Raw genomic sequence first — 25,921 nt, 5'->3', positions numbered from 1 at the left:
TGCCACAGATGTCAGTTGGTGAACCCACTGACCACCCCAAAAGCAACATTGTGCCCTCTAACACTAAACGAGGTTTCTTTCAAGAGAATTGACATGGACCTCGTCAGCAGATTAGAACGGACAGCGCGCGGGCATTGCTTTGTATTAGTTCTGGTGGATTATGCAACGCGATACCTGGAAGCAGTGTCACTGCGCAACATTTCAGCACATATTGTTGCACCCTCCCCGAGACCAAAGACCAAAAAGGAGGTGAGACAGTTCCTAGGGCTGGCTATTATAGAAGGTTTGTGCCTAATTATTCGGCAACCACCAGCCTGTTGACTGATATCACTAAAAGGGAGCACCAGATCCGGTCCAGAGGATGGAGCAGTGTCAACGTTTACGCAGGTTTTGAAAGCTGCACTTTGTGATGGACTGCTTTTACATTCACCTTATTTCTCTCTCACTTTCCTTTTACAGACAGACACTTCAGACAGGGGGCTGGGGGCAGTGCTCTCTCAGGTAGTGGAGGGGGAGGAATGGCTGGTGCTGTACATTAGTTTCAAGCTCTATCTGAGGGAGACTAAGTACAGCACCATTGAAAAAAAGTGTCTTGCCATCAAGTGGGCTGGCCTCTCTCTCCAGTACTACCTGTTGGGGTGTGCCTTCACCCTCTGTTCAGATAACGCCCCACTCTAATGGCTCCACAGCATAAAAGATGCCAAAAAACAAAGAACCCTGAGTTGGGCGGTAGGGGTATGTGGCAGCGGGGCATAGTTGAGCATTTGTCTGGAGAGAGAGAAAGCGGGAGTGCTATAAGGTCTAACACCTGTTTCTGATTGCAGTAAGCACTGGGGAGAGCAATAAAAGGAGAAACCAGGCCAGAGACACGGAGAGAGAGACACAAGCAGAGTTCAGTTGTGTTGGTGACCAATGAATTTAGGCTGAAAAACCACCTTGAAAAAACTGTTAATAAAGAACAGAGTTTGAGTCCCACTTCCGCGTTCCCTTTTCAATATTGTAGGTCCATATAATGCAAGTGAATGGTGACCAAACTTTGAAGCAAAAAGCCAGTGAAGGCAGTATAAAAGTAATCCATAAGACTCTGAAGCGATCCAATCAGTTTTGTGTGAGAACTTTAACTCCTTTTTCACTGTACATCTTGAAAATTGCAGTCTCAAAGGAAGATCATGATTTCAAGCTCGATTATACTTCCCAGAGCTTGACACATGCACAGAGCACTAGATGGCGCTAGGAAGTGTAATGAAGCTTGAAATCATGATTGCCAAGGAGACTGCTGATGTCAGGATTTATATTGAAAACTAGGCTTGGGATCTATGCCAATTTCACATATCAATAATCTGAAGATTTTCCTGATTATTATCGATATATGTCGGGGGTTTTTCAGATGTAAATGGGGCTGCTCATTGGACAGTAGTCTTTGTGTCTTCATACATATTCCTCAACACAATTTTGGCAAAGTGTGAGAGGCAGGTTTACTTAAAGTAGGTCGCGCACCAGACACGTCTGGCGGATGCTATGGCACATTCTAAAAAAATATATTTTTTTATAAAGATACATATGCACACACCACACTTGCATTGTTTTCCATTAAATTCAACCCAAATCATTATCAAAATCATAGATTATTTACTCTAATCATCACTGGAATATACAGTATATTGAGTATATGTACGTATCCTTCATAGAGCGTACACAATGTATTTTCAGTTACAAGTATGTCTTTTTGTGGTTTGACAGCTTAAATGAAACCCCTATTCAATAATAAACATACAGGGAAATTGCATAATAAACATTGCCATTTCTAATCATCCAGTTTGCACAGTTGCACCAGTTACAATACACTAACCTGCACACGTAATATTGTTTATTCTTGAAGAAGTACAAAGGCCTTTGTGATTTTGGACTGTTATCAGTTCTTAATGTGGACTGCAAAAAATAAAAAATAAAAAAAAAATAAAAAAATGTGGACTGCCAACAGCTCTTAATGTGTGTATGTGATATATTATCTGCCTTGTCCATGCCATGACTGGCTTCAGTAAATGTAATGACACCCTTTTGTGGTCTCTGAAAGCTATTTTGTCAGACTACATTAAATGGAATGCAACTGGCAGTGAAATGAAAGCTCACAAATTAGGCTTCTAATTTGAATGTCAGATGATGTTAATATATCAATGCTTCAAAAATGTATAGATTATAAAACATGCTGATTAATAATTGATATATCAATATTTTATGACATCCCCAGTGAAAAGTTATGTTTTGGTCAGTTCAATGGATTGGATCGCTTCAGAAGATATATATTTTTTTAAACCATAGAGTGGTATGGATAATGTTATGCTGCTTTTATGAGCTTTTTGGAACTTCAAAGTTTTGGTGTTTTGAAGAACAAAAAAATATACACATCTGGGATGGCATGAGGTTGTGAAAATGAATTTTCATTTTCTATCCCTTTAATAATCACTGTCTAGTGTACTGGCGCCTTGAAACCACCATCTTTGCAGGATCATATTCACTGTGTTCCACTTTGGAGGTATAATTTGCAAATTTCCTTTTTATCTTTTTGGTCTACCTTTAGGCTATCGTCTTGTCAACAATTTGGAGATGTTTGAACAGAACTGTTCTCTACAGCTGGCCCCCAAATGTGCCTCAGTCATGCCATGTACTAGTATGGAACAACAGTATGTGTGTGCGATGTATGAAGATAATTGAAAAATACAAAACATTTGTAACCGTTAGAGAAATACTAAAATAAAGTTTTTACTATAAACATGTACTTACAACAAGTATACAAGCTCAAGACTATAAACTGGATTTTCAATGAACAGCTGTAAGGTTTACTAACATTAAGGATCTAAATATAGCCATGATTGCATACACAAAGAAAATAGAGAATCGATTAGAAAATAAAAGTATTTTAATCAAACAATTATAATGTTCAATACAATGTTCTTGTACTCTAGAAGAGATAAATGCTTATGGTAAATGAATGGGCAATTAATCCAATTGTATTTTCAATTACGATTTTGTCTTCCAACGATTATAAAACAAGATCGAGATAAAAAGATTATTTAGTTTCGCAATGAAACACCCCGATGTTATATCTTTAAAACATCCTTTATTAAAGGTCAATAATAAGGAAGTGTATTATGAAAATAAACTCAGGTTGCAACACATTCTCACACCCCAACTCGTCACATACGGACGCTCGGGCAGGACCCCTTGGCGTCGCTTATTGACGCGCCGGGTGTACCTTTGGCGTCGTTTTACGACGCGTCCGGTTTGGAAACATAAAAACCGGTTGGAGGGCCATTGTAGCGTATTCCTTTTGATTTTTATTGATCGCGGTCTCGACTTTCGACCCGTTCGCGGCGTGAGCTTACCCGAGACGTGACATTTCAACGCTATACGCTCCGGTTCGGAGATATGTAGAACGTGACGTGTCCGGGGTTTTAAACATCACAACACAGTTGGAGGGCCATTGTAGCGTATTCCTTTTGATTGTTATTTATCGCGGTCTCGACTGTCCACCCGTTCGCGGCATAAGCTTACCCGAGACGTGACATTTGAACGCTGCACGCTCCGGTTCGCGGAGATACATGGAAGTCTATGGGACTGCCCTGCGCGTCGAAAAATGACGCCAAAGATTTGATTGAATCTTCTCTCGGCTGATGCACATTCTTGCACAGGGACGCTCGTCACTCGCGCGCGTTTGCTGCAGCTAGATTATAACATGATGGCTCGCGACATAGTGAATCGTAATATATGTGTCAAGTTCACTGTGTGTATCTTATCATGAAGAAAATTAGCAATACATAGCTCTATTAGGAAGAGAAAGTTTGTTTTTTGTGTCTTAAGTTGGATCAAAGTGAACATAAAGTTAAGAGAGTGTAGTCTTACCCCTTTATAAACTAGAACAAAAGTATTTGATATTTTCAAAAATATTTTTTTACTTGTTTTCTAAAATATCTAAAACTCCTTTAAAACAACATACATTTACTTTAGCTATACTGCAGAAGAATTTTTTTTTTATTATGAATGTTGAATACAATATTTAATCAGGGCTTGACATTTCCGCTTGTCTGGGACAAGTGGATTTTTGAAGGGGCAAGTGAAAGATCATTTTACTTGTCCGACCAGACAATCAGACTGATTAAAACGTCAGTAATGAAAAAATAACCAGCTATATTTGTGAAAGTAATTCAGGGCCTGTGTCACGTATTAGAAAGTTCATATTCTTATTCTGCTGTTGAAAGTAATTCAGAGCACATCATTTTATAATTTGCAAGTGATCTAGTAACATCTGCGCCCTGTTTGATTGACAGACGGCGTATGTGTGTGCTGAACATGCGCGTGTTCTGAAAATGCTAATGCGCACCTGAATGGTCAAATACATTTAAAAATTCCACCAAAATGCACATCTTGGAGATATATTCATGTAAACACAGACAGTCTAAAGTGAATATAAACAGCGGAGAAAAAAAAAGTGGATTTGTATTAAAATGTCAGATTTGTAAGTGTAAATGTAAACTAATAGACCTGCTGCTGTCCAGTGTGTCCTTATAATTATCAAACAACAAGAAAACAAAAAAACACACATGGCTCTTGACTGACTTTAGTAGCTTTATTAAGTATTAATGTATTATAATTATACAGTTAAGACCTGTAGTAGTTTTATGTCGCATTTCATTCTGAATATTTACTTGAATACTTGATAGCCTACTTTTGTAAAAAAAAAATTAAAGCTGTTAAAAAATGTACAATTTTCTTAATTTGTATTTTTTGTTCTATTATTTTTAGTCTATTTCTATTCATTGCTGTTTTTATTGTTATTGTATTACTGACTGTTTACTAGTCTTGATAAACTATTTAAGAACTTAATACCATTCTCCCATAATTAACTAATTAATTTGTGTTATTATTTGTTGTGTTTTTGAAGCTGGTATTGTGATTCGTCAAATTTTACTACAGACTATTGAAATTTTGGTAATGTAATAATGTTTAGCCTGTATTGTACATTGTAGATCTTGCTGCAATAACATGATGAAAAAAAGAATCTCATTCCATAGAAGTGTGAGCATCCCTGCTGTAAATGATGGAGGCTTTCCTTTATTTGACTACCATATGTAACATAAAATAATAATCATATGACAATAGCCTCCTCCTCTTTTTAATTTTTTTTTTAGTTTTCTTTAAAAGCTCAATAAATGCATGATGTTTCCAAAGTCATTGGGTTATCATGTTAAATAATTGGAATCTCAGTATTTTCAAGTCAAGTGGACCAAAATAATCATGATTATGATTTTTGCCATTATCGAGCAGCCCTAATGTAGAGTTTCTCAACACACACAAAACACTACAGCTATGAGGCTGGTTGCTTTGGCTTTGATCTGCAGCATTTTGGCACAGTCCTGTTAACGTGTTCAGACCTGTCACTTCAAAGCTTTTGCTTCCCCCTCCTGCAGCTACCCAAGAGACATTTTGTGTGGGCGCTGTCAAGAGTTTTAAACACATCAGATCTGAGAACAAATTTACTTTTTAACATTTGTTCCAAATACAGAGGGAAAGACAGCTGACAAATCAGCAAAACTTCCGAAAAGCTACTGAAAGCTAGAGGGCAGCATTTGACAAATGTTGAGATCCTTGAGGCCAATGTCACAGTATTGATTTGTTAAAAAAGAAAACAAATATTAAGACTCCATCACTGGATGATAGCTGATACATTCCCTGAATTTAGATGTATTAATTGAGTACTGTATGTCTTGTGCTTAAGTTTGATATGTTTGGTGTTCTTGACCCTAAACAAGTGTGTGATTCTGCTCACAGTCCTATTAGCACATACTGGCTGTAGTGTGGAAGACTGTGTGTAACAGTGTTAGTGATGCATCAGTACGCACTCTGAGCCTGAGGGGCTGTGTGTATTGCATAGGCCTATACGTGTCTGATTGTATGTGTAAATGTGAAGTGTGCATACACATTTTAATGATTGTAAGTGTGTGTGGGCACACATTTTATATTAGTGCGTGTGTGTTGTGTGTCTGTGGATACTGGACCCTCTCGCTCTCTCAGCAACAGTTCACAGTGACCTGGATAGAGACTATGCACACAGCTCAGAGTGCCGCCTGCCTTGCTTTACATAGAACAACATGCTGACCCACAACCATTCTAAAGCAAACTCTACCAGTAATGGCACATTAACCCTGGATACAGGTGAGTAAGATCTATAGCAAACAGAGAGAGAGAGAGAGGAGAGAGAGAGAGAGAGAGAGAGAGAGAGAGAGAGAGCAAGCAAAAAGAACACAGCCTTGACATGAAAGAATCTACTGGCCTTTTATTATAGATCTGGACTCTGTATGTGTGGGATAATGTATACTGTATAATGCAGATAGAAGATGTATGTGAAGAAGTTGGTAAGAAGACTTGAAAAACTGCATGATCCACCAGTAAAGTTAAGTGATGTAGACTGAAATAAATGGAAATAAAATCAATACACAATCAAAATAATCTATTTTTGAAATAACACTGCTTCTTTGCTCTCTGTAATGTGTTGAGAGGGAAAACAGAGAGAGGATTTAAATATTCCATCTGTAATGTCTGACTTCTACCCTTTAAATGGCAAATATTGAAATTTTGACTTACTTAAAACGTGCCAAAAATTAACGCTCGCATACATACCAAACACATACACACAAACATATAGATAAAACACAAACACAAAAACATTCATTAGGGGTGTAAACTGTATGTCTGGTTTTTTTCCATTAAAAAAAATTACCTTCCCTTCCAGGCCATGGCAATCATAAAGAAGACAGTCCCTTCCTCAGCAGTTCAGACTCAGCATCTAAAAGGAACGACTTCTACGACAGAAACCTGGCCCTGTTTGAGGTTAATTTTGCACAGATATATATATATATTTTTTTTTGCAAAGTATCTAATCTAAAACTCATTAACTATCCAATGAGTACTCTGATGGAGCAATAAAACCATTGTCTGAAAGAACTTTCCATAAAGTAATGTACGGTATATTATAAACATTTTAAAGTGTACATGTAATTGATAATTCACGGCTAGTTGTGCATTAAACGATTGTAAATGCATGACATAGAGGTGAAGATCCACACGACACAAAGCTGACATTACACAGAACAGGGGCTGTAGGGGTGCAACCCCCCTCCCTCTTCACACTCTGTCCATGTCCTTTCGCCCCTGCTAAGGTCTGTGCACGTCACTGCACCTAGCCGTGGGTTATCCCTCTTATACCATGGTCACTTGCCAGCATTGATTAGTTATAGCTGTCATAGATTTTTTTTGCAGAGCAAATTATAACTGGTACAATAAAAAATAATGGTTACATTTACTTAAGGGGAGTTAGATCTACAGCTCCGCCTGTTCTAAATCAAACACAGAGTAAAAGTAGTGCGACCACACATTGGTCAAAACTGTGAATTTAAATGCGCAATCCAGAAATAATAATAACCAAAGAATGTAGAGGGGTTTACACTCCAGAGGAAAGGTTTTATTTAACAATGTTACAAAAATGGCATTGATGGTAAAAGTAGCACTTACTGTATGGTAAGGGAAAAACCATTCAAAACAACCTGCGGATTATGACCTCTAGAGGCTATAGGCAGTACTCCAGCCGAGCAACATAACACACTTATGTTACTTGTTACGTTTATATTACCTTGCATCGCCTTGCCGGAAAGCAAAATACGCATTTAATAGATTTCAATGCTTCAGTGCTCATGAAACAACACAAAGGCATTTAAAATATATCTGTAAGATACATCTGACCATCTCATGTCATTCACCCATCACATTATAGTTAAGGTAAGCAAATTGTTTTGAGCGTTTACCAGGATGGGGTGAGATGACACTATATTTAAACACACACACACACACACACACACACACACACACACACACACACACACACACACACACACACACATACACATGTGAAAGTGTATGTTTTATTTTATATTCTGTTTACAACCATTTTAATCACATAAAAATGCATGGTGACAAATTAATTTAATATAGTTGAAACCCAAAACATTTTCAGTGACAGAAAAAAACACCTCATGAGCATTTTCATGTAGTAAAGGGGCACTGTAGACACACACACATCAACTCTTGGTGAAAAGTACTTTCTGTGCTGGCAAATGTAGTTCATTTTGATTGACTCTTACTCAGTAGCTTAATAACAAAAATGAAGTTAGATGACAAAATTCTGAATAAGGTGAATAGCTCACTCTACTAATGAAATGTATTTTTTTTAATGTAATTTTATGTATGGTTACACACAGCGCATTAATATCGAGCAGTGATTAAGGACGAATTTCAAATGGAAGTGAGCATCCCTATGCCCTACTCGCTCCGAAGGGCTGAGCCCTTGAATGGGAACTCTGGAGGGAGCAGGGCACTCACGTCTCATGTATGGCCATTTGGAACACCCTTGATGAAGGGAGTGATTAAAGACATATGTCACTTCTACTTTATCTTCGCCTGAAACGTTACCATGATGACGCAGCATAGCTGTTCTAACAGGAATCTCTTATTTATTGCTGTTAATTTGTTGCAAATAAATATATGTTTTGTAATAGTTTTTCCCCAAACATTGCCTTTTGTGTATTATTTAAAATGTCTTACTGTTGCTGTTTTAATAGTAATAATAATAATAATAATAATAATAATAGTAATAAATCTGGACATAAATGTATATAACATACACTGGCGGCCAAAAGTTTGGAACATTGGAAATTGGTACTTTAATTCACCAAAGTGGCATTCAACTGATCACAAAGTATAGATAGGACATATCTGATGTAAAAAACAGCACTGTCACTATTTGAGAAGACATTTTTGACTAGACAGGCCCCATTTCCAGCACCTATCACTCCAACACCTTGTCCTTGAGTAATCATGCCAAACTGCTAATTTGGTACTATAAAAATCACTTGTCATTATATCAAACACTGCTGAAAGCTATTTGGTTTGTTAAATGAAGCTTAACGTTGTTTTTGTGTTTGTTTTTGACTTGCCACAGTATGCAATAGACTGGCATGCCTTAAGGTCAATATTAGGTCAAAAATGGCAGAAAAGAAACGGCTTTCGCTAGAAACTCATCAGTCAATCATTGTTTTGATGAATGAAGGCTATATAATGCTTGAAATGGTCAAAAACTGAAGATTTTATACAAAGGTGTACACTAGAGTCTTCAAAGACAAAGGACAACTGACTCCAACAAGGATAGAAAGAGACGTGGAAGTTCAGATGTACAACTAAACAAGAGGATAAGTATATCAGAGTCTCTAGTTTGAGAAATAGACGCCTCACATGTCCTCAGCTGACAGCTTCATTGAATTCTACCCGCTCAACACCAGTTTCATGTACAACAGTAAAGAGAAGAATTAGGGGTGCATACAGGATGTGTGCGGTGAAATGTCACCTGAGTATCTGGACAAACTGACAGCTAGAATGGTAAGGATCTGCAAAGCTGTCATTGTTGCTTTGAAGTAGTTTAATTCTAATATAAATATTTCAGGTTATTAATGTCCTGACTATACATTCAATTGAATGCCACTTTTGTGAAGAAAAGTACCAATTTCTTTCAATAAGAGCAAAATCTGTACATTATTCAAATATTTTGGCCACCAGTGTACATGAATGAACATTTCCCGCTGAAAGTTATTTGGTGCACGAGAGGTCTTAATAATAAATAAATAAATAATAATAAATCACAGGGTTTAGACTAGCCTACAGGAACAAATAGACTATCTCTCTGCTTATGGCTGTCTACTATCTTATGTATGAGGATGAACGTAAACTGCGGCTGAGGATAAGTATCTGTTATAAAAGGGCAGTGTTTGAACATGTAATATTTTCTGATCGACAACCTTGCTTTAAAATATATCCGGAGGACACGGCACCCAGGGTCACGTGATCATAAACGGTAAAATTACTTCCTCGAAGTGACCATCGAACGTACCCTTCACTAACGGCCTTGTGGTAGGGCCCTTTGTGGAGGACTTGAGTTGCTTACTTTTGTTTGGAACACCGCTTTGTGTGGTGTCCCTTTCGCGCAGTGCCCTTCAATGGTGCAAAAACGCTGTTTGGAATCCCTAATCTGACCAGAAACACCTGTGCATTCAACGTTTTGAACCGCGTGCATTCCAGCCAATCAGAATCGAGTATTCGAACAGACCATGGTATAATTATTTTTTATGTACATTTACAACTTAGATATTTCCCAAATTCCATGTTAAAACATAGAAATTAGGGAAACACGTTTTAGATGTGGAATTCTGTTACCTATTGTGTCTTTCCATAGGAAGAGCTGGACATCCGGCCAAAGGTCTCCTCTTTCCTTAGCCGGCTGGTCAATTACACAAATGTTACTCAGGGAGCCAAAGAGCATGAAGAAGCAGAGAGTGCTGATGCATCCAAGAGGAAACTCCCCAAGGTAGAAATAAAGGAAAGTAGAATGTGGCAGCGGGGGCGTGGTCAAGCGCCCATCCGGGAGAGAAAAGTGGTAAGGGCGCTTACACCTGAGCTAAATTAAGCCTAACACCTGTGTTTAATTGCAGTAATGTGAGGAGAGCGGATAAAAACAGCAGCCACAAAACATTGAGGAGAGAGAACCCGACACGAAGGCCAAGAAGCTGCTGTGTTAAGATAGTGTGTAACCTCTTGATTTATAATTAAAAAGGAACCTTACCTGAAATCTGTCATTGTTTCTGTCCTTTCCTCAGTGAAAAATGCTACACTGGTGCCAAAACCCGGGATTTGATCGCCAAAGTCACCATGGGATACTTGTGAACATCCCCATGCACACACCTCACCCTCACCCGTTTAGCTGTGCCCAAAGCCCCGGGTTGAACCGGATTTATCCAGTTTCAAGGCCCGGAAGAGCTGGCGACTTTCTTCCGGGCTCCGACCAACCCGTTGCAGGATGGCTCTCCTCAAGTCTGTATAAGCCAGGAGGCTTGTTGCCGGAAGTTGTTGTGCCGCGAGTTGCGCTTCCCCGGACAAGAGAGGGACTAGGCGGGCTGCCCACTGGTCGCGTGGCCACCCCCAAATTTCCGCCGTGCGCTCAAAGAGGTCCAGGAAGGCCTCCGGATCATCTGCCGGCCCTATCTTCTGTAGCGCGGGTGGGGGCAGTGTGGCGCGGGTGTCCGGGGTCACGGCTGCGGCTGGAGCGGCCTCCTGGCTGAGGAGGCTCCGGATGGCAAGCCGGTCCTCTGCTTGAGCCCACATGATCTCAAAGAACCGATGATCCTGGTCCTGTCGAAGCTCAAGCAGGGATTGTTGATGGCTCTGATGGAGCGTAGCGAGGGACTGGAGGACTTCCGCCAGCTGGGAGGACTCTATGGGGCGACTCTGTTCCATAGCTTGGACAACTGTTCCTTCGAATTCCCGGGTTTCGGCACCAGTGTAGCATTTTCCACTGAGGATAGGACGGAAACAACGACAGATTTCAGGTAAGGTTCCTTTTTAATTATAAATCAAGAGGTTACATACAATCTTAACACAGCAGCTTCTTGGCCTTCGTGTCGGGTTCTCTCTCCTCAATGTTCTGTGGCTGCTGTTTTTATCCGCTCTCCTCACATTACTGCAATTAAACACAGGTGTTAGGCTTAATTTAGCTCAGGTGTAAGCACCCTTACCGCTTTTCTCTCCCGGACGGGCGCTTGACCACGCCCTGCTGCCACATAGACACACAACTTTTAAATAGTAGTAATTATACCACTGTATTTTCATAAACCTTCATAAATACTTTTTACAGAATATTATAAAATTATTTAGTCAGATTATAGTCAAAAGCATGCTTCACTATGACAATATGACACATTCAGAAAATTACTTGTGACCTCCAGTGAATGCAGGTACAGATATGATAGTCCCCTATGATAGTTATGATCCACTAAAGCGATGGCCACATTTGCACGACAAATCATAGATCAGTAATTTATAGATGCTTTGGAATGTCTGGTTTACAAGACTTTTAAAATGAAAAATGCTAGACTAATGATCACCACCTGTCAAAATGTTCTGAGATATTTTCTCTCTCTCTGCCACTTTTTCTCTCTAGTCTCCGAATATGGGCACACTGATGGGAGTGTACCTGCCTTGTCTGCAGAACATCTTTGGTGTGATTCTATTTCTGCGCCTAACCTGGATAGTGGGCACAGCAGGTGTCGTTCAGTCCTTCCTCATCGTTCTCATGTGCTGTACCTGTGTGAGTTCTTGCAAACAAAACTGTCAGGCTACTCGCACTACTTACACTTATAGAATAGTAAAAAAGTCTGTGGTTTGGGATGCACCTTATGTGACCATATGTGCCACCATTGGTGTGTGAATGTGAGTGTGGATGGGTGATTGGGACACAGTGTAAAGCGCTTTGGTAACCTCTAAGGTTAATAAAAAAGTGCTATATAAGTGCAGACCATTTACCATTATGTCCACTGTGCATGTATGTAAGGTGTCTGTTTAGGACATCCCCTATGTGTCATGTTTGTAAACAAACAGCCTACCATGATTAGCACTCGTCCATGGACTATTTTGTCACTTGGCATAGCCTAATCAGAAGGCACAGATTAAGTGTTTTTAAACATTGCAAACAACACATAAGACCATATAAAAAGTTTAAAGCGTTCATCATATGTTAGAAAATGTATTCCAGGTGTTAGCTGTATATTAGCCTACATCTGGAACACATCTATTCAATTAATCTGCTGAGATTACATGAATCAACTGGAAATCTATTTCATTTGATTATGTTAATCCTGCAGAAAAGTAGAAGTTAAAACTGAATAATCCACAAATGCACATTATAATAAGGTATTAGTTGATTTGTGTTTGCTAAAGTGATTAGCCCTGTTCTGTGTGAGCATTCTCTCTCTTTTGCTCCCCTTCCCAGGTGCCCCCTTCTGGATAATATTGTTCATTTAAGACACATTGTATGTTCAAATGTATAATTGTGTGTTCTTTTTAACTTTAACAGACCATGTTAACAGCAATATCAATGAGTGCCATTGCCACCAATGGAGTTGTACCAGGTAATTTTAAAAGTTTTGAGGTTCATACAACTTCACAAATGGTAGGCTAATACTATTTAAAAATACTTTTGATTAAATCTTTTACCAAAACACTACACAGCAACAGAAAACACTGCATATATATATATATATATATTGCAACTAGATGTAGCTAATGAAATATTATTACATTTATTTTTAGACAAAATACTTTTTGATCATTTTCAGTTTTGTTCAAGATGATTAATAACTGACCTATAAGTGAAAGGATAGTATTTGGGGTAAAAAAAAAAAATGCCCCAATTTTATTCAAAACAACCTTTCTTTTTTTATCTATTTTAACACAAATTATGTTGTCCTTCAATATTCAATAAAAAGAAATGTCTTTGTTCAAACTTGACAAAACACGTACCGCAAATATTCATAAATTGTATCTCACAATTAAACTCTTTGCTAATACTTATATTCTTACAGATATCATTGTAAATTGGGAAGAAATATCAATATTGAAACTGTTAGCCACTTTCAAAATATATTTTAGTTGTCCATTGCTATACCTTTGATAGAAAAGTTTTGCATTAGATGTTGATGTTGATCATTGCTATTTTTATTCTCATAAAGATTTGTTAATAGTTATTTATTGTTTTTTTTTTGTTTTTTTTATTGACAGCTGGTGGGGCTTATTTTATGATATCCCGGTCTCTGGGTCCTGAGTTTGGTGGTGCAGTTGGTCTCTGTTTTTATCTGGGCACAACCTTTGCTGCTGCCATGTACATACTGGGAGCAATTGAAATATTTCTGGTTAGTGTCCTTTCTTAATGAAAACCATCTGTCAATTAAATGTGTATAAATATATATATATACACACATTTAATTGACAGATGTTTGTGTGTGTATTATACAGTATATATATATATATATATATATATATATATATATATATATACTGTATAATACACACACACCTACATTTCTATGTCAGAAAAGTGTATGTCTGAGTCGACTATAGAGGTCATTAGACTAGGGGCTTTTTCATAACCCAAAGATGATCCAACCTTGAAAATAATCATTCATCAACTCTTTTGTCCACAGAAATATTTGATTCCTCAGGCTGCCATATTCCATCCCACAGATATTCATGCAGGCAATGGTGCATTGCTGAATAACATGCGGGTGTATGGCACAATATGTTTGAGCCTTATGGCTGTGGTTGTCTTTGTGGGGGTCAAGTATGTCAACAAGTTTGCCTCCCTCTTCCTGGCCTGTGTCATAATTTCCATTGTTTCCATCTATGCTGGAGCTGTCAAATCCATCTCCCATCCTCCTGAGTTTCCGTAAGTCTGTAAAAACAGGTGTAGAAAGTCCAAAGAAAACACAAAATGGTTTACTTTACTTTAGGATGTGTTAAATTCCACTTACAAATTGAGCCTAGAATATACATATGTTGGATATTATATCAAGGTCAATTGAACCACAGATCAGTAGATTTTCCAACTTAATTGTCAGATAACAAAAGTGGAGTGTTGCTGATGTTTTCTTGTATTGGAAAATGAGATTTAGACACAAATAGGTCAGTAATGTGCTTTTCTGAAATTCTATCTGTTTACTTTTTTCATTCGAATTCTATAGGATCTGTATGTTAGGAAATAGGACTTTGGCTCGGGATCTGTTTGATACGTGTGGGAAGACGGTAGTTATCGGTAATGAGACGGTTCCTAGCAAGCTGTGGAAGAATTTCTGCAGCTCTGAGAATTACAGCACAGCTCATTGTGATGAGTATTTTGTGCAGAACAATGTTACAGAGATCCAGGGCATTCCTGGGATGGCCAGTGGCATCATTAAAGGTAGGTAGACACATTTGTCTGGTCTACAGGATTGATACAATTACACAACAAGTCAGCTCATATAGGTGCTTGCTTGTCAATTGATGTGTACAGAATGTGGATTCATCCCTTTATTTCATTAAGGCTGAGTTCTTTGTGTCTTGAAGAAAACATGTGGGGGGATTACATGGAAAAGGGGCAGATTCTAGAGAAGGCGAGCCTGCCCTCTGTTGATGTTCACGGCTCCATGGAGAGCTTTGGCTTCTACGTGACTGCTGACATCGGCACATCCTTTACCCTTTTGGTGGGAATCTTTTTTCCCTCTGCTACAGGTACAGTAAAATGTATCAGTCCACGCAAATGTATGTGTCTATGCCTGTACTATGACCTCAGTAAAAATTGCTTTAAAATGTAAGTATTCACTTCTATCTCTCTTGTGTCTCTGGAAAAGGCATTATGGCAGGATCAAACAGATCTGGAGATCTGAGAGATGCACAGAAGTCTATACCAATAGGGACAATTCTTGCTATTACAACTACCTCTCTTGTCTGTATCCTTTATTGCTACTGTTGTGATGTAAAAAGCACTGTTACAGTGCTCTCATCAACAGAATTTGATGTTGTTTATATGACTAATTACAGTACATAATGTTTCTGTTGCATTAAATCTTTCAATCAAAATCACAACCAATGAGGAAACCATTTCCGCAAACATTCCTTGATTACTTTGATAGATTTCAGCTCCGTGTTACTGTTTGGGGCCTGTATTGAGGGCGTGGTGCTGAGAGATAAGCAAGTCCTCTAAAGAGTCCAGTGCACATACAAACACAAACATTTTTCAAAACATTATACTTGATAATATTACATGTGCAATGTTAAATGGGGACAGTTCACACAAAATTGAAAATGATCTCATAATGTATTCACCCTCATGTTGTTTCAAACCCATATGAATTTCTTTCCACCGTTGAACAAAACATGAAATGTTAGGTAGAATGTTAACCTCAGTCGCTATTCACATTCATGGCATCTTTTTCCATGCAACAAAAGTGAATCAGCTAAAACTCTGCCTAACAACTTTTTGTGTTTTACAGAGGAAAGAAATTCATATGGTTTTGAACACCCATTGAGAAAACAATGTTTGGAGGGATAAAAAGCCAATATTGAGTCGAATGTGTTCTTGTGTTTGCATTTTAGATTTGGAGATGCTGTCAATAAAAACTTGGTAGTTGGCACTCTTTCTTGGCCCTCGCCCTGGGTCATTGTGATCGGCTCTTTCTTCTCTACAGTGGGTGCAGGACTTCAGTCCCTGACAGGAGCTCCCCGCCTCCTGCAAGCCATTGCTAAAGATAATATCATTCCTTTCCTAAGAGTAAGAGACACTTCACTTCATTCATCAGCATGTGCCTTTTGTTTGTTATAATATCAATATGCACATACTGTATATAGCACTTTTGTCTTCCATCTGTGGTTCATAACATACATTTGAAAGCTTTATCTACCACTATAAGTACTTTTCAAATTAACTTTTCAAACATTTAGGCCTTAATAGAGAGGAATTTAAATGAGATGGAAACTTTTGTATTCTGAATTCCTGTTTTATGTGTATTTTATGTGTACTTCCAAGCCACAAAAGTCATAAAAACAAGTATTTCATGCCAACATATAAAATGTTTTAAATATTTAATGCTGATTGCTGACAGCTGACTGCAACTTTCTCTCTGTGTGTGTGTGTGTGTGTGTGTGTGTGCACATGCATATTTAAAAATACAGGTGTTTGGACATGGTAAAGCTAACGGAGAGCCCACCTGGGCTCTGCTGCTGACAGGACTCATAGCAGAGCTCGGCATCCTCATTGCTTCTCTGGATATGGTCGCCCCTATTCTCTCCATGTGAGTCCTGTTATGACATACGTACCACAGATATACAAATATAGACACACCAGTTCACCAAATGAATGCAGCCCATACAGAAACTTTATATAAAGAAAAAGGTTATAGTTTTATATTGAACACCATATGAAAATGCATTTCATCATTTTCTGATACATATGACACTTGTGCTAAAATGTCATTGAATTCTAAAGAGAATCAGCATATCTGTAAAATAATTGTTCTGTATTGACAAGAACAAGAAAATAAAATGACCATTGTGCCTGAGTACTGTATGTCTATGCTAAATAACTACTTAGAAGCTTAGATCAGATGAAAACTGAAAGTCATCACTTCATAGATATTTATTATGCAACTTAGTGACATAGGCAGACTGTATGAACAGTACATTTTCTACAGTATTCTTGCCACCCACACATTTGATATTAAACATGTGGTATGTTATTACCTTTCACAAATTCTCATTTAAATACGCTTGCTCTCTCAACAGGTTTTTCCTGATGTGTTATCTTTTTGTTAACTTGGCGTGTGCAGTACAAACACTTTTAAGGACGCCTAACTGGAGACCAAGATTTAAATACTATCACTGGTATGTGTGTGCATTTGCATGGTCTGTTGCATGCTTGCTTTCATAGGACCTGAGATCTTCTCTGTAGTCACATTTGCATTCAGCTCAAACTGTGTTAACAAAAAAGTTCACTGACATTTTGCGCATGATACTATCTGCTATTTCCTTCCTGCTGTTACTTAAACAATTTGAGTAGGCAGTGACAGCCAAACACACAAACTGGAGAATTGACCTTTACTGAAATAAATCTGACAATAGTATAAAGTAAAATAATGGGTCTTCTTTCTGATGAGCAGGATTTCATTGTATTTTCTCCCTTTAGGGCTCTGTCTTTTCTGGGTATGAGTATGTGTTTAGCCCTGATGTTTATCTCCTCTTGGTACTATGCCATTGTAGCGATGTGCATAGCTGGTATGATCTACAAGTACATTGAGTATCAAGGGTAAGTGATTCCTAATGCCATCCATTAAACTGACATAACTCACTGGGAAGGGGATGATTTCCCCTCTTTTATTTACAGCCCTCTATCATGTTTATTTTTCTTTCTCTTACAGAGCAGAGAAGGAATGGGGGGATGGGATTCGTGGGTTGTCTCTCAGTGCAGCCCGTTACTCTCTCCTACGCCTGGAAGCTGGACCACCACACACCAAAAATTGGAGGTTCATCACTATTTTTTTCCAAACAATAGCTTGTATGTCACAGATTTTAGATTTGGCACAGACCAAGAATGTCTCTATTGTCCACAAATGAGTATTCTTTATATATAATAGATTATATAAGACAAATCATGAAAGATCAAATATATACAGATGTTAGATCAAAATGTTTTCTAAATAAATAACTTTTAACTGTTATCAGCTGATATATTCCAAAACAGATATTTTAAAGTGATTTGGCTAAATTATTGTTTTTCCATTAGATGTCTAACCAGAAGATATTGTTTGAAATAATGCACTCTTGTAGGCATACTTTAAACAGTGTTTGTTCGAACAGCAGTGTTATTTAGGTTACACATTAGTATCACGAAAGCTTCAAACGTCTGCTGTTGAAAATGCTATAAATGTTCTTTTTTCATTGAATTTTTTATAAATCACTAAAATGTTAGCACATTAAATTGAATAATGTTAATAGGCCTCAACTGCTGGTTCTGTTGAAGTTGGATGAGGACCTACATGTGAAGTATCCCAGAATGCTTACTTTTGCCTCACAGTTGAAGGCAGGGAAAGGCCTGACCATCGTGGGATCAGTGATACAGGGAAACTTCTTGGAAAGCTACGGGGAAACACAAGCCTCAGAGCAGGTGAGGAAGTTACCCTAATTGCACCCACTTTTACCCATCAAAATGACTTTACAGTAATTTTAATCTAAAATTACAGTTTTTACAGTGTCAAAACCAAAAACAATTTACACAATTAATCATCAACATCATCATCAAGCAAACTAACTTTACTGGTCAAGTTTAAGATCATTGCAACTCTCGACACACTCTATACAATGCACATGTTTGAGTGCTGAGAAATACTGTAACAAGAGGATACAAGTAATATCTTAAAATAAAACCATGGATATTGAGGTTTTTATGATTTTGCTGTGTTTGTACCCTTCACCAGGCAATAAAGAACATGATGGAGATTGAGCGGGTGAAGGGGTTCTGTCAGGTGGTGGTTGCCACAAAAGTGAGAGAGGGGATTGCTCACCTGATTCAGTCCTGTGGTCTGGGAGGCATGAAGCACAACACAGTCGTTATGGGTTGGCCATATGGCTGGAGACAGAGTGAAGACCCACGTGCATGGAAAACTTTTATCAGTAAGAGCAAAATTGTACATTTTGTCCTGAAATTGTGAACATTCCTGAGAGTTTAAATTTTGGCGATTGTTTATTTGAAGTAGGTAAACTCTTAATTGTCTGCGTTTAATCTGTAATTCACTTAAATTAGGCTGATGTTAATATTCACATTTTCCATATTTTCTCACTCTTATTTTTACCATAGATACGGTCCGCTGTACTACAGCAGCCCATCTGGCTCTGATGGTCCCAAAGAATGTATCATTCTATCCCAGCAACCATGAGCGCTTCACTGATGGCTACATTGATGTCTGGTGGATTGTTCATGATGGTGGAATGCTAATGCTCCTGCCTTTTCTCCTCAAACAACATAAGGTAAACAATTAACTATTTAATTTCTGTAAAATAATTCATGAACTCTTTATTCATGAATTATTATATAAAATTATATAAAAAACAGGGAATTTGTGACAAAAATATTATTTTGACTTGTCCCTCTTTTTTATATAAAATGTAAAAATCAAGGTTGACATGAAGCATTTTCAATTGTAAACATCCATTGTAAGTGCCTCATTAAGACCTATAATTTTGCTTTGCTTCTTTAAAGAATAGTAGGGGACAAGTTCTTCATTATTATGCCACAAATGCTGGCGATTGAGCTTAACTTGTATTGAACCTGGAATATTCCTTTAACATTTTGTAAATTGTGATGTGTGTGTGTACTTACAATGGACATTTTACAGGACTAACTTAATCCATTCCTTTGGCTTTATATGTGACCTTCAGGTCTGGCGTAAATGTAAAATGCGAATCTTCACTGTGGCCCAAATGGATGATAACAGTATTCAGATGAAGAAGGACCTGGCAACCTTCCTGTACCAGCTTAGAATAGAAGCAGAGGTGGAGGTTGTTGAGATGGTATGCCAGAACAATTTCTCTTCACTGTTTATACTCCATTTACAATCTCACCAGAAGCAGCATTTATGCCAATTAAAGTGCATTTATATTGAATGCCGTCTAATTTTGCCATTATTTGCAGCACGACAGTGACATTTCAGCATATACGTATGAGAGGACACTGATGATGGAACAGAGGTCACAGATGCTAAAACAGATGAGGCTATCCAGTGCAGAAAGAGACAGAGAGGTACTTTCCAACACTTGTATTATTTTATTTACATATACAAAAATTATTTATTTGTATATATTGTTCTTTAAAATATAGTGATAATTTAAGTGTTTTCTAAGTAATAAGTCAGCAGGATGGGACCTGAACTGGTGGTGAAGGGGTGGATGAGGTGTAAAAATAACACAAATGATGCAATAACCGAGATATTTATAAAGAAGAGGCTGGATTATGATTGGACGAGAAGCCTAAATTGAATGAACAGTGTACACTACTACGAGTCTTCCTGACAGAACTAAAGCTACGCTTCCATTTACCTTTTGTCTGGACAAAAATCATTCAATAGGAAACCTTAAAGAAATAGTATTTCATAGGTAAGAAATGATTGAGAGACTATAACTTGTAAAGTGAGACTAAAGCATCAAATGCCCAAAAAGCTTATTGAAAATAACAGAGCTTGTTAATAGCTAATTAAAGCTAGAAAACATCGCCAAAAAGAGACTAAATCTAGACTCTTTCTCAACTACATTATGAAAGGTTGACATAATCAAGAAAAGACAGGACAGAAAAGACAGAAGAAAATTCTCTGCTGTGATTGTTAACTGTGAAATGTAATAGAGAATGTAGCAGATCTCTTTTCATAACTTTTCCACTCTAGGCCCAGCTAGTGAAGGACAGACACTCATTGGTAAGAATGGGCAGTCTATACTCGGATGAAGATGAGGAAACCATTGAAGTATTACCAGAGAAAACTCAGATGACATGGACCAGTGAAAAGATCGAGGCAGAGAGACGAAACAGAAACACTGCACCAGAAAACTTCAGAGAACTAATCAGCATTAAACCGTGAGTGGGCAAGCAAGTACAAGAACATACACACACCACCACTGCACAGACACGATTAGTATAAATGTGAGAAGGATCTTTGACTTTCGTCTAATAAATGGTTAATTTAAATTTCGTTTGTAAATATTTGTTTCTGTTTCTTGTTTTATTTGCCTTTTTTTTTTTTTTTTTTTACAGATAAGCGACATATGTAGATGTGTTTGTTTATTTTCTTCAATGGTACTACCTGTAGTCACCAAACGCAAAGATTGGAGTCCTATTGAGCTATTGGTCCTATTGGTTTAATTACACTGCACCTCACAGTTTTTAAATGTACTTTAAATGTACATTTGCAAAACATGTAGCTTTGTTTGGATCCATCTTGTTTAATTCTAAATTGAGCATGTAATTGTGTTTGTTACAGTGACCAGTCAAATGTTCGGCGGATGCACACAGCTGTGAAGCTGAATGAGGTTATTGTTAATAGGTCCCATGATGCTAGACTGGTACTGTTGAATATGCCCGGTCCACCCCGCAATCAAGAGGGAGATGAAAACTGTATCCTTCACAAATAGTGTTGCCAGTCTGCCCATATAAAATACTAATAGATTTTTCAAATAAATAAAAATAGTTAACTCAACTTAAGCTTTATTTTTACTATTCTCACAAGTTTTAATTAAGTTACTGTTACTCTAGAAACCCTAAAGTTGTCATTAATAAAAACAATGTAAGATAAGTGGTCCTAATTTAATAGTACATGAAATGCCACATTTTTTATTCATAACTCAAATATATATATATATATATATATATATATATATATATCGTTCTTTAAAATTTGGCTTCGAGTACAAGTAACACAAAATTATCAAGTGCAAAATTGAGGCTCTGTGGAGTACCCATAAGCTCATGCACTTGAATAATTTATGGCTGGGTTTCACGCTAATGTTGCAACTTAAGCTTTAACGATCATCTTATCTAAAGTTTTTTTTGATAACGCCTGTTTCCCAAACCAGCACATAGATCATTCCTTATAAAATTGATCTTAAGTGCTTCCTTACGGGAGCTTTCCAATTATCAAAATATATTAATACAATTTATTAAATGTCCTATTGTCTTTGATAAACTGTGAAAGATGTCAGAAAGATATGGTGAGTTTGAAATCTCATTCGGGGCTTGTGAAGTGGATGAGCTTTCAATTGCGGCATTGGAGAGCGGCTGGTTCAGTTTGATGCCGAGGACTTGACAGGCCGCCGCATAGATGACGGCCATGCTTGCCTGGGCAACTGCGAGCATCGGGTTGGAGTGGACCCCTCCACCCCGCCCTGAACCCTTGCAGTTTGAAGATTTGTTCCTGGGCGCAGAACGCCGCTCATGGCTATGCCCCACCCCACCTCAGTCCCTTTCTTCCCAGAGGTGCATGAGGAGCTCACAAAGTCATGGATGGCACCTTTTACTCCCTGGACCCGATCTCTGAGCTCCTCCACTCTCACTACCCTTGACGGTGGAGCTGCCAGGGGGTACTTGACAATTCCCCAGGTGGAAATGTCACCGCCACCTGGCGGAAATGCCCGAGACTTCTGTCCAGGGCCTGTAGGCTCATCCTGTCACTGGCGACTAAGGCCTACAGTGCCGCTGGACAGGCAGCCTCTGCCCTGCATGTCATTGCTCTCCTGCAAGTGCACCAAGCCAAGGCACTGAGAGAACAGCACGAGGGTAGTTCTGACCGGGGATTGATGCGTTTAGCCGATCTCACCCTCCGGGCAACGAAGGTCATGGCGCGGACTCTCGGGCAGGCATTGTGCACCTTGGTGGTCCAGGAGAGCCACCTTTGGCACAACTTGGTCAAGATGAGGGAGGCTGACAAGGCACAGTTCCTTGACACCCCCATCTCCCAGGTTGGCCTATTCGGCAACACCATCAAGGACTTTGCCCAGCAGTTCTCGGTGGTTAAGAAGCAGACAGAGGCTCTCCAGCACATCCTGCCCCGGCGTGGATCAAGATACACATTTAAAAAAAAGTGGTTTCCTCAAACCCTGGGTCACACATCCGGTGTTCTTGGCTGTTGTTATCATGACCGCCAGACACCGCACGTTTACGGTAGGTACGGTGCTGCTGATGTGGGTCCCCTGCCCTTGCACGCCCTGCTGTGGCACAAACCCACCCATGCCAGGGTGGTTGTGACTGACAGCAAGGACGGGTTCCCTCCTCCCCCGTTGAGGAGCAGTTTGTCCTAGTAGCACCTTACTGCCCACCCAGACTTGGTTCTTGGACCTCACACTCCCTGTGACAGCCCACCCCTGGTGAATTCCCCTGAGGAGAGATCTCCTCTCTCAGGGACAGGGCACCATCTGGCACCCATGACCAGACCTCTGGAATCTCCATGTCCTTTGGTCAGCGCCTTTATGCCTTGAAGTGGTGTCTGTTCGCTAAGTAGGGTTCTTCCCGAGATGAAGACCCCCAGAGATGTGCAGTCGGGTCCATGCTGTCCTTCCTGCAGCACAGGCTGGAGGGGTGGCTGTCCCCCTCCACCTTGAAAGTATATGTGGCCTCTATAGAGGTGCACCACAAAGCAGTTGATGGTAAGTCTCTTGGGAAGCATGATCTGATCATCAAGTTCCTTTGAGGCACGAGGAGGCTGAATCCTCCTAGACCGCACCTCATACCTTCATGGGATCACTCCATGGTCCTATGGGGTATACGAGAAGCACCGTTTGAGACTCTGGAGTCAGTTGAGCTAAAAGCGGTCTCTTTAAAGACTGCCCTCCTGACTGCGATCGTGTCCATCAAGAGGATAGGGGACCTGCAGGCGTTCTCAGTCAGCGACACGTGCCTGGTGTTCGGTACGGAATACACTCACGTGGTCCTGAAACCCTGACCGGGCTATGTGCCCAAGGTTCCCACGACCCCGTTTAGGGATCAGGTGGTGAATCCGCAAGCGCTGACGAACAGTATTTACCTTCCCTTATACTTTATAAGACGTGCTATAACTAAATATAAATAATTTAATAAAAACAACAATACTTTAATCATAGATGTGTTAAGTTTAATTGTAACAAGTAAACTGTACTTAAATAATTAAGTTCACTTTACTTGAGCCAAAAAAGTGTTTTAAGGCAATCAGTTTGCATGTTTTTTCTAAGTAAGGCCAACTAATTTGATGTTACAGTGAATACTGTTGAAAGTATTACAGCTTACTTTATTGCTTGAGTGTGCATGATGCAATCAGCAGCAAGATTTGTTTTGATATATCAACATCACGTGAACAGTTCTTGTTAGCTTTGTTTAAAGATCCACCTTAAATGCATGCCTAATTTCTGCAGAATTGCACACAGTGGTATTAAATGGTATTATTTCATAAATTTACCACTCATTCACATTGATGTAAACATTACATTTCATTAATATTTCCCAGGCTGTTTCTTAAACACAGAGCTTTCAGATATGGAATTTCTTGAGGTGTTGACTGAAGGTCTAGAAAGAGTGCTTCTTGTAAGAGGGGGAGGTCGTGAGGTCATCACCATCTATTCCTGAAAGGCCAACAATCATCACACACTGTAAACTATGTGTCTACACCTAAATCAGTTTTAAAAAAAATTGTTATTTAAAAAATATACATACAGAACTGCAGACCATCTTATGCCAATTTAGACATATCTGTCATGATTATAAAGGGGTTTAACACAGAAGTGCAAAATTAGGTAAATTAATTTAACTTTAAATATAATGGCATATTTGAGCTGTTTCAAATACCTTTTCAAATGGACAAATTCCACATTCGCACCATAAAATTAATAATTAGGCCATTATTGTGACACAAAAATAATAACCTTTTATTCCAAATAAGTACAGATTATCTCTGTTAAAAGTAAAGCTTTGCCATTATATCTGTGATGATGATGATGGAGCAACAAGCACTTTCAACATGTTAACATTTGAGACTTGCGTAACTGTAACAGTTCATTATATTAACATGTTTCTATTCAACTAGAAACATTGTTTTATACCCTAGAACAGGGGTGCCCACACTTTTTTGTGTGATGATCTACTTTTAAATGACCAACACAATAAGATCTACCAACTAATAAATACAGTTTCATTTAAAATAAGAAAATGCTTGTTGGGACTACTGCATGTATCCCTACATGGAATTAATCTTCTACTTAATAAAAAAATATATAACAATGTTCAATGTTAATATCATTCAGTTTTAACACTAAACCCAAAACACCTACAGCACAATAGATTACAATAGCCAGGGCATTTACCTTATTCTGATGACGAGTAAATTTTGACCAGGCGAGGTTTTGTTTATTCAGTTGCCATGACAACTAGGTTTAGCATACACGCCTTCCAAGGACTTCTGAGAAAAGAGCTGAAATTGTGATGCTACTGCCCGGATTAGGCTGAAACTGAATGGAATCAGACAATTTCAGCTCTGTTCTCAGAAGTCCTTGGAAGGCGTGTATGTGCAAACCTAGTTGTCATGGCAACTGCATAAACAAAACCTCGCCTGGTCAATATTTACTCGTCAAGTGCAAGTCAAACAGAAACTAAAAGAAGGAAAGACATTATATTTATTTTTATAAAAATTTAACGAAAGTACATTTAAATTTTGTGCGATCTACCAGCATTGCCTTTGCAATCGACTGGTAGATCGCGATCGACGTATTGGGCACCCCTGCCCTAGAACAACATGCAAAAGAGGAAGTCTCTATTATGACTCTAACAGGCCAAGTTAACAAATGAACAAGTGCTTCCAGATACACCCAAGGCTATCATTCAGAACACAAATGCTAAACTAATATTTCCACTTGGGTTCTTGTAATTATTTTTATTTATTTTTTCTTTATTATTTATTTG

At 38.6% G+C, this 25,921-nt stretch overlaps 1 protein-coding gene across 4 annotated transcripts in view; it reads left to right on the top strand.

Annotated features, from left to right (window-relative positions):
* The window catches only part of slc12a4 (solute carrier family 12 member 4), a 37,429-nt gene extending 12,052 nt beyond the window's left edge, over window positions 1–25,377 (top strand). The window contains exons 2-24 of one of the 4 annotated variants that reach the window (XM_052147158.1): window positions 6,788–6,885; window positions 10,334–10,465; window positions 12,095–12,241; window positions 13,007–13,061; window positions 13,711–13,841; window positions 14,133–14,374; window positions 14,670–14,884; window positions 15,031–15,195; window positions 15,315–15,413; window positions 15,597–15,654; window positions 16,060–16,234; window positions 16,636–16,754; window positions 17,245–17,343; window positions 17,645–17,764; window positions 17,877–17,981; window positions 18,454–18,622; window positions 18,933–19,128; window positions 19,313–19,482; window positions 19,894–20,025; window positions 20,147–20,254; window positions 20,892–21,079; window positions 21,483–21,616; window positions 24,494–25,377. In XM_052147158.1, the coding sequence (XP_052003118.1) occupies window positions 6,788–6,885; window positions 10,334–10,465; window positions 12,095–12,241; window positions 13,007–13,061; window positions 13,711–13,841; window positions 14,133–14,374; window positions 14,670–14,884; window positions 15,031–15,195; window positions 15,315–15,413; window positions 15,597–15,654; window positions 16,060–16,234; window positions 16,636–16,754; window positions 17,245–17,343; window positions 17,645–17,764; window positions 17,877–17,981; window positions 18,454–18,622; window positions 18,933–19,128; window positions 19,313–19,482; window positions 19,894–20,025; window positions 20,147–20,254; window positions 20,892–21,079; window positions 21,483–21,616; window positions 24,494–24,516 (3,080 nt within the window). In that variant the 3' untranslated portion in view covers window positions 24,517–25,377. Of the gene's footprint in view, window positions 1–6,787; window positions 6,886–10,333; window positions 10,466–11,341; window positions 11,484–12,094; window positions 12,242–13,006; window positions 13,062–13,710; window positions 13,842–14,132; window positions 14,375–14,669; window positions 14,885–15,030; window positions 15,196–15,314; window positions 15,414–15,596; window positions 15,655–16,059; window positions 16,235–16,635; window positions 16,755–17,244; window positions 17,344–17,644; window positions 17,765–17,876; window positions 17,982–18,453; window positions 18,623–18,932; window positions 19,129–19,312; window positions 19,483–19,893; window positions 20,026–20,146; window positions 20,255–20,891; window positions 21,084–21,482; window positions 21,617–24,493 lie in introns of those variants that run through there. The other 3 variants (XM_052147151.1, XM_052147174.1, XM_052147166.1) reach the window with 3 other exon arrangements.
* The last annotated feature ends 544 nt before the right edge of the window (window positions 25,378–25,921 follow it).

Source organism: Xyrauchen texanus, chromosome 2 (genome assembly GCF_025860055.1).
Source record: "Xyrauchen texanus isolate HMW12.3.18 chromosome 2, RBS_HiC_50CHRs, whole genome shotgun sequence".
NCBI classification, from domain to species: Eukaryota; Metazoa; Chordata; class Actinopteri; order Cypriniformes; family Catostomidae; genus Xyrauchen; species Xyrauchen texanus.
This window is presented reverse-complemented; position numbering and strand designations above follow the sequence as displayed.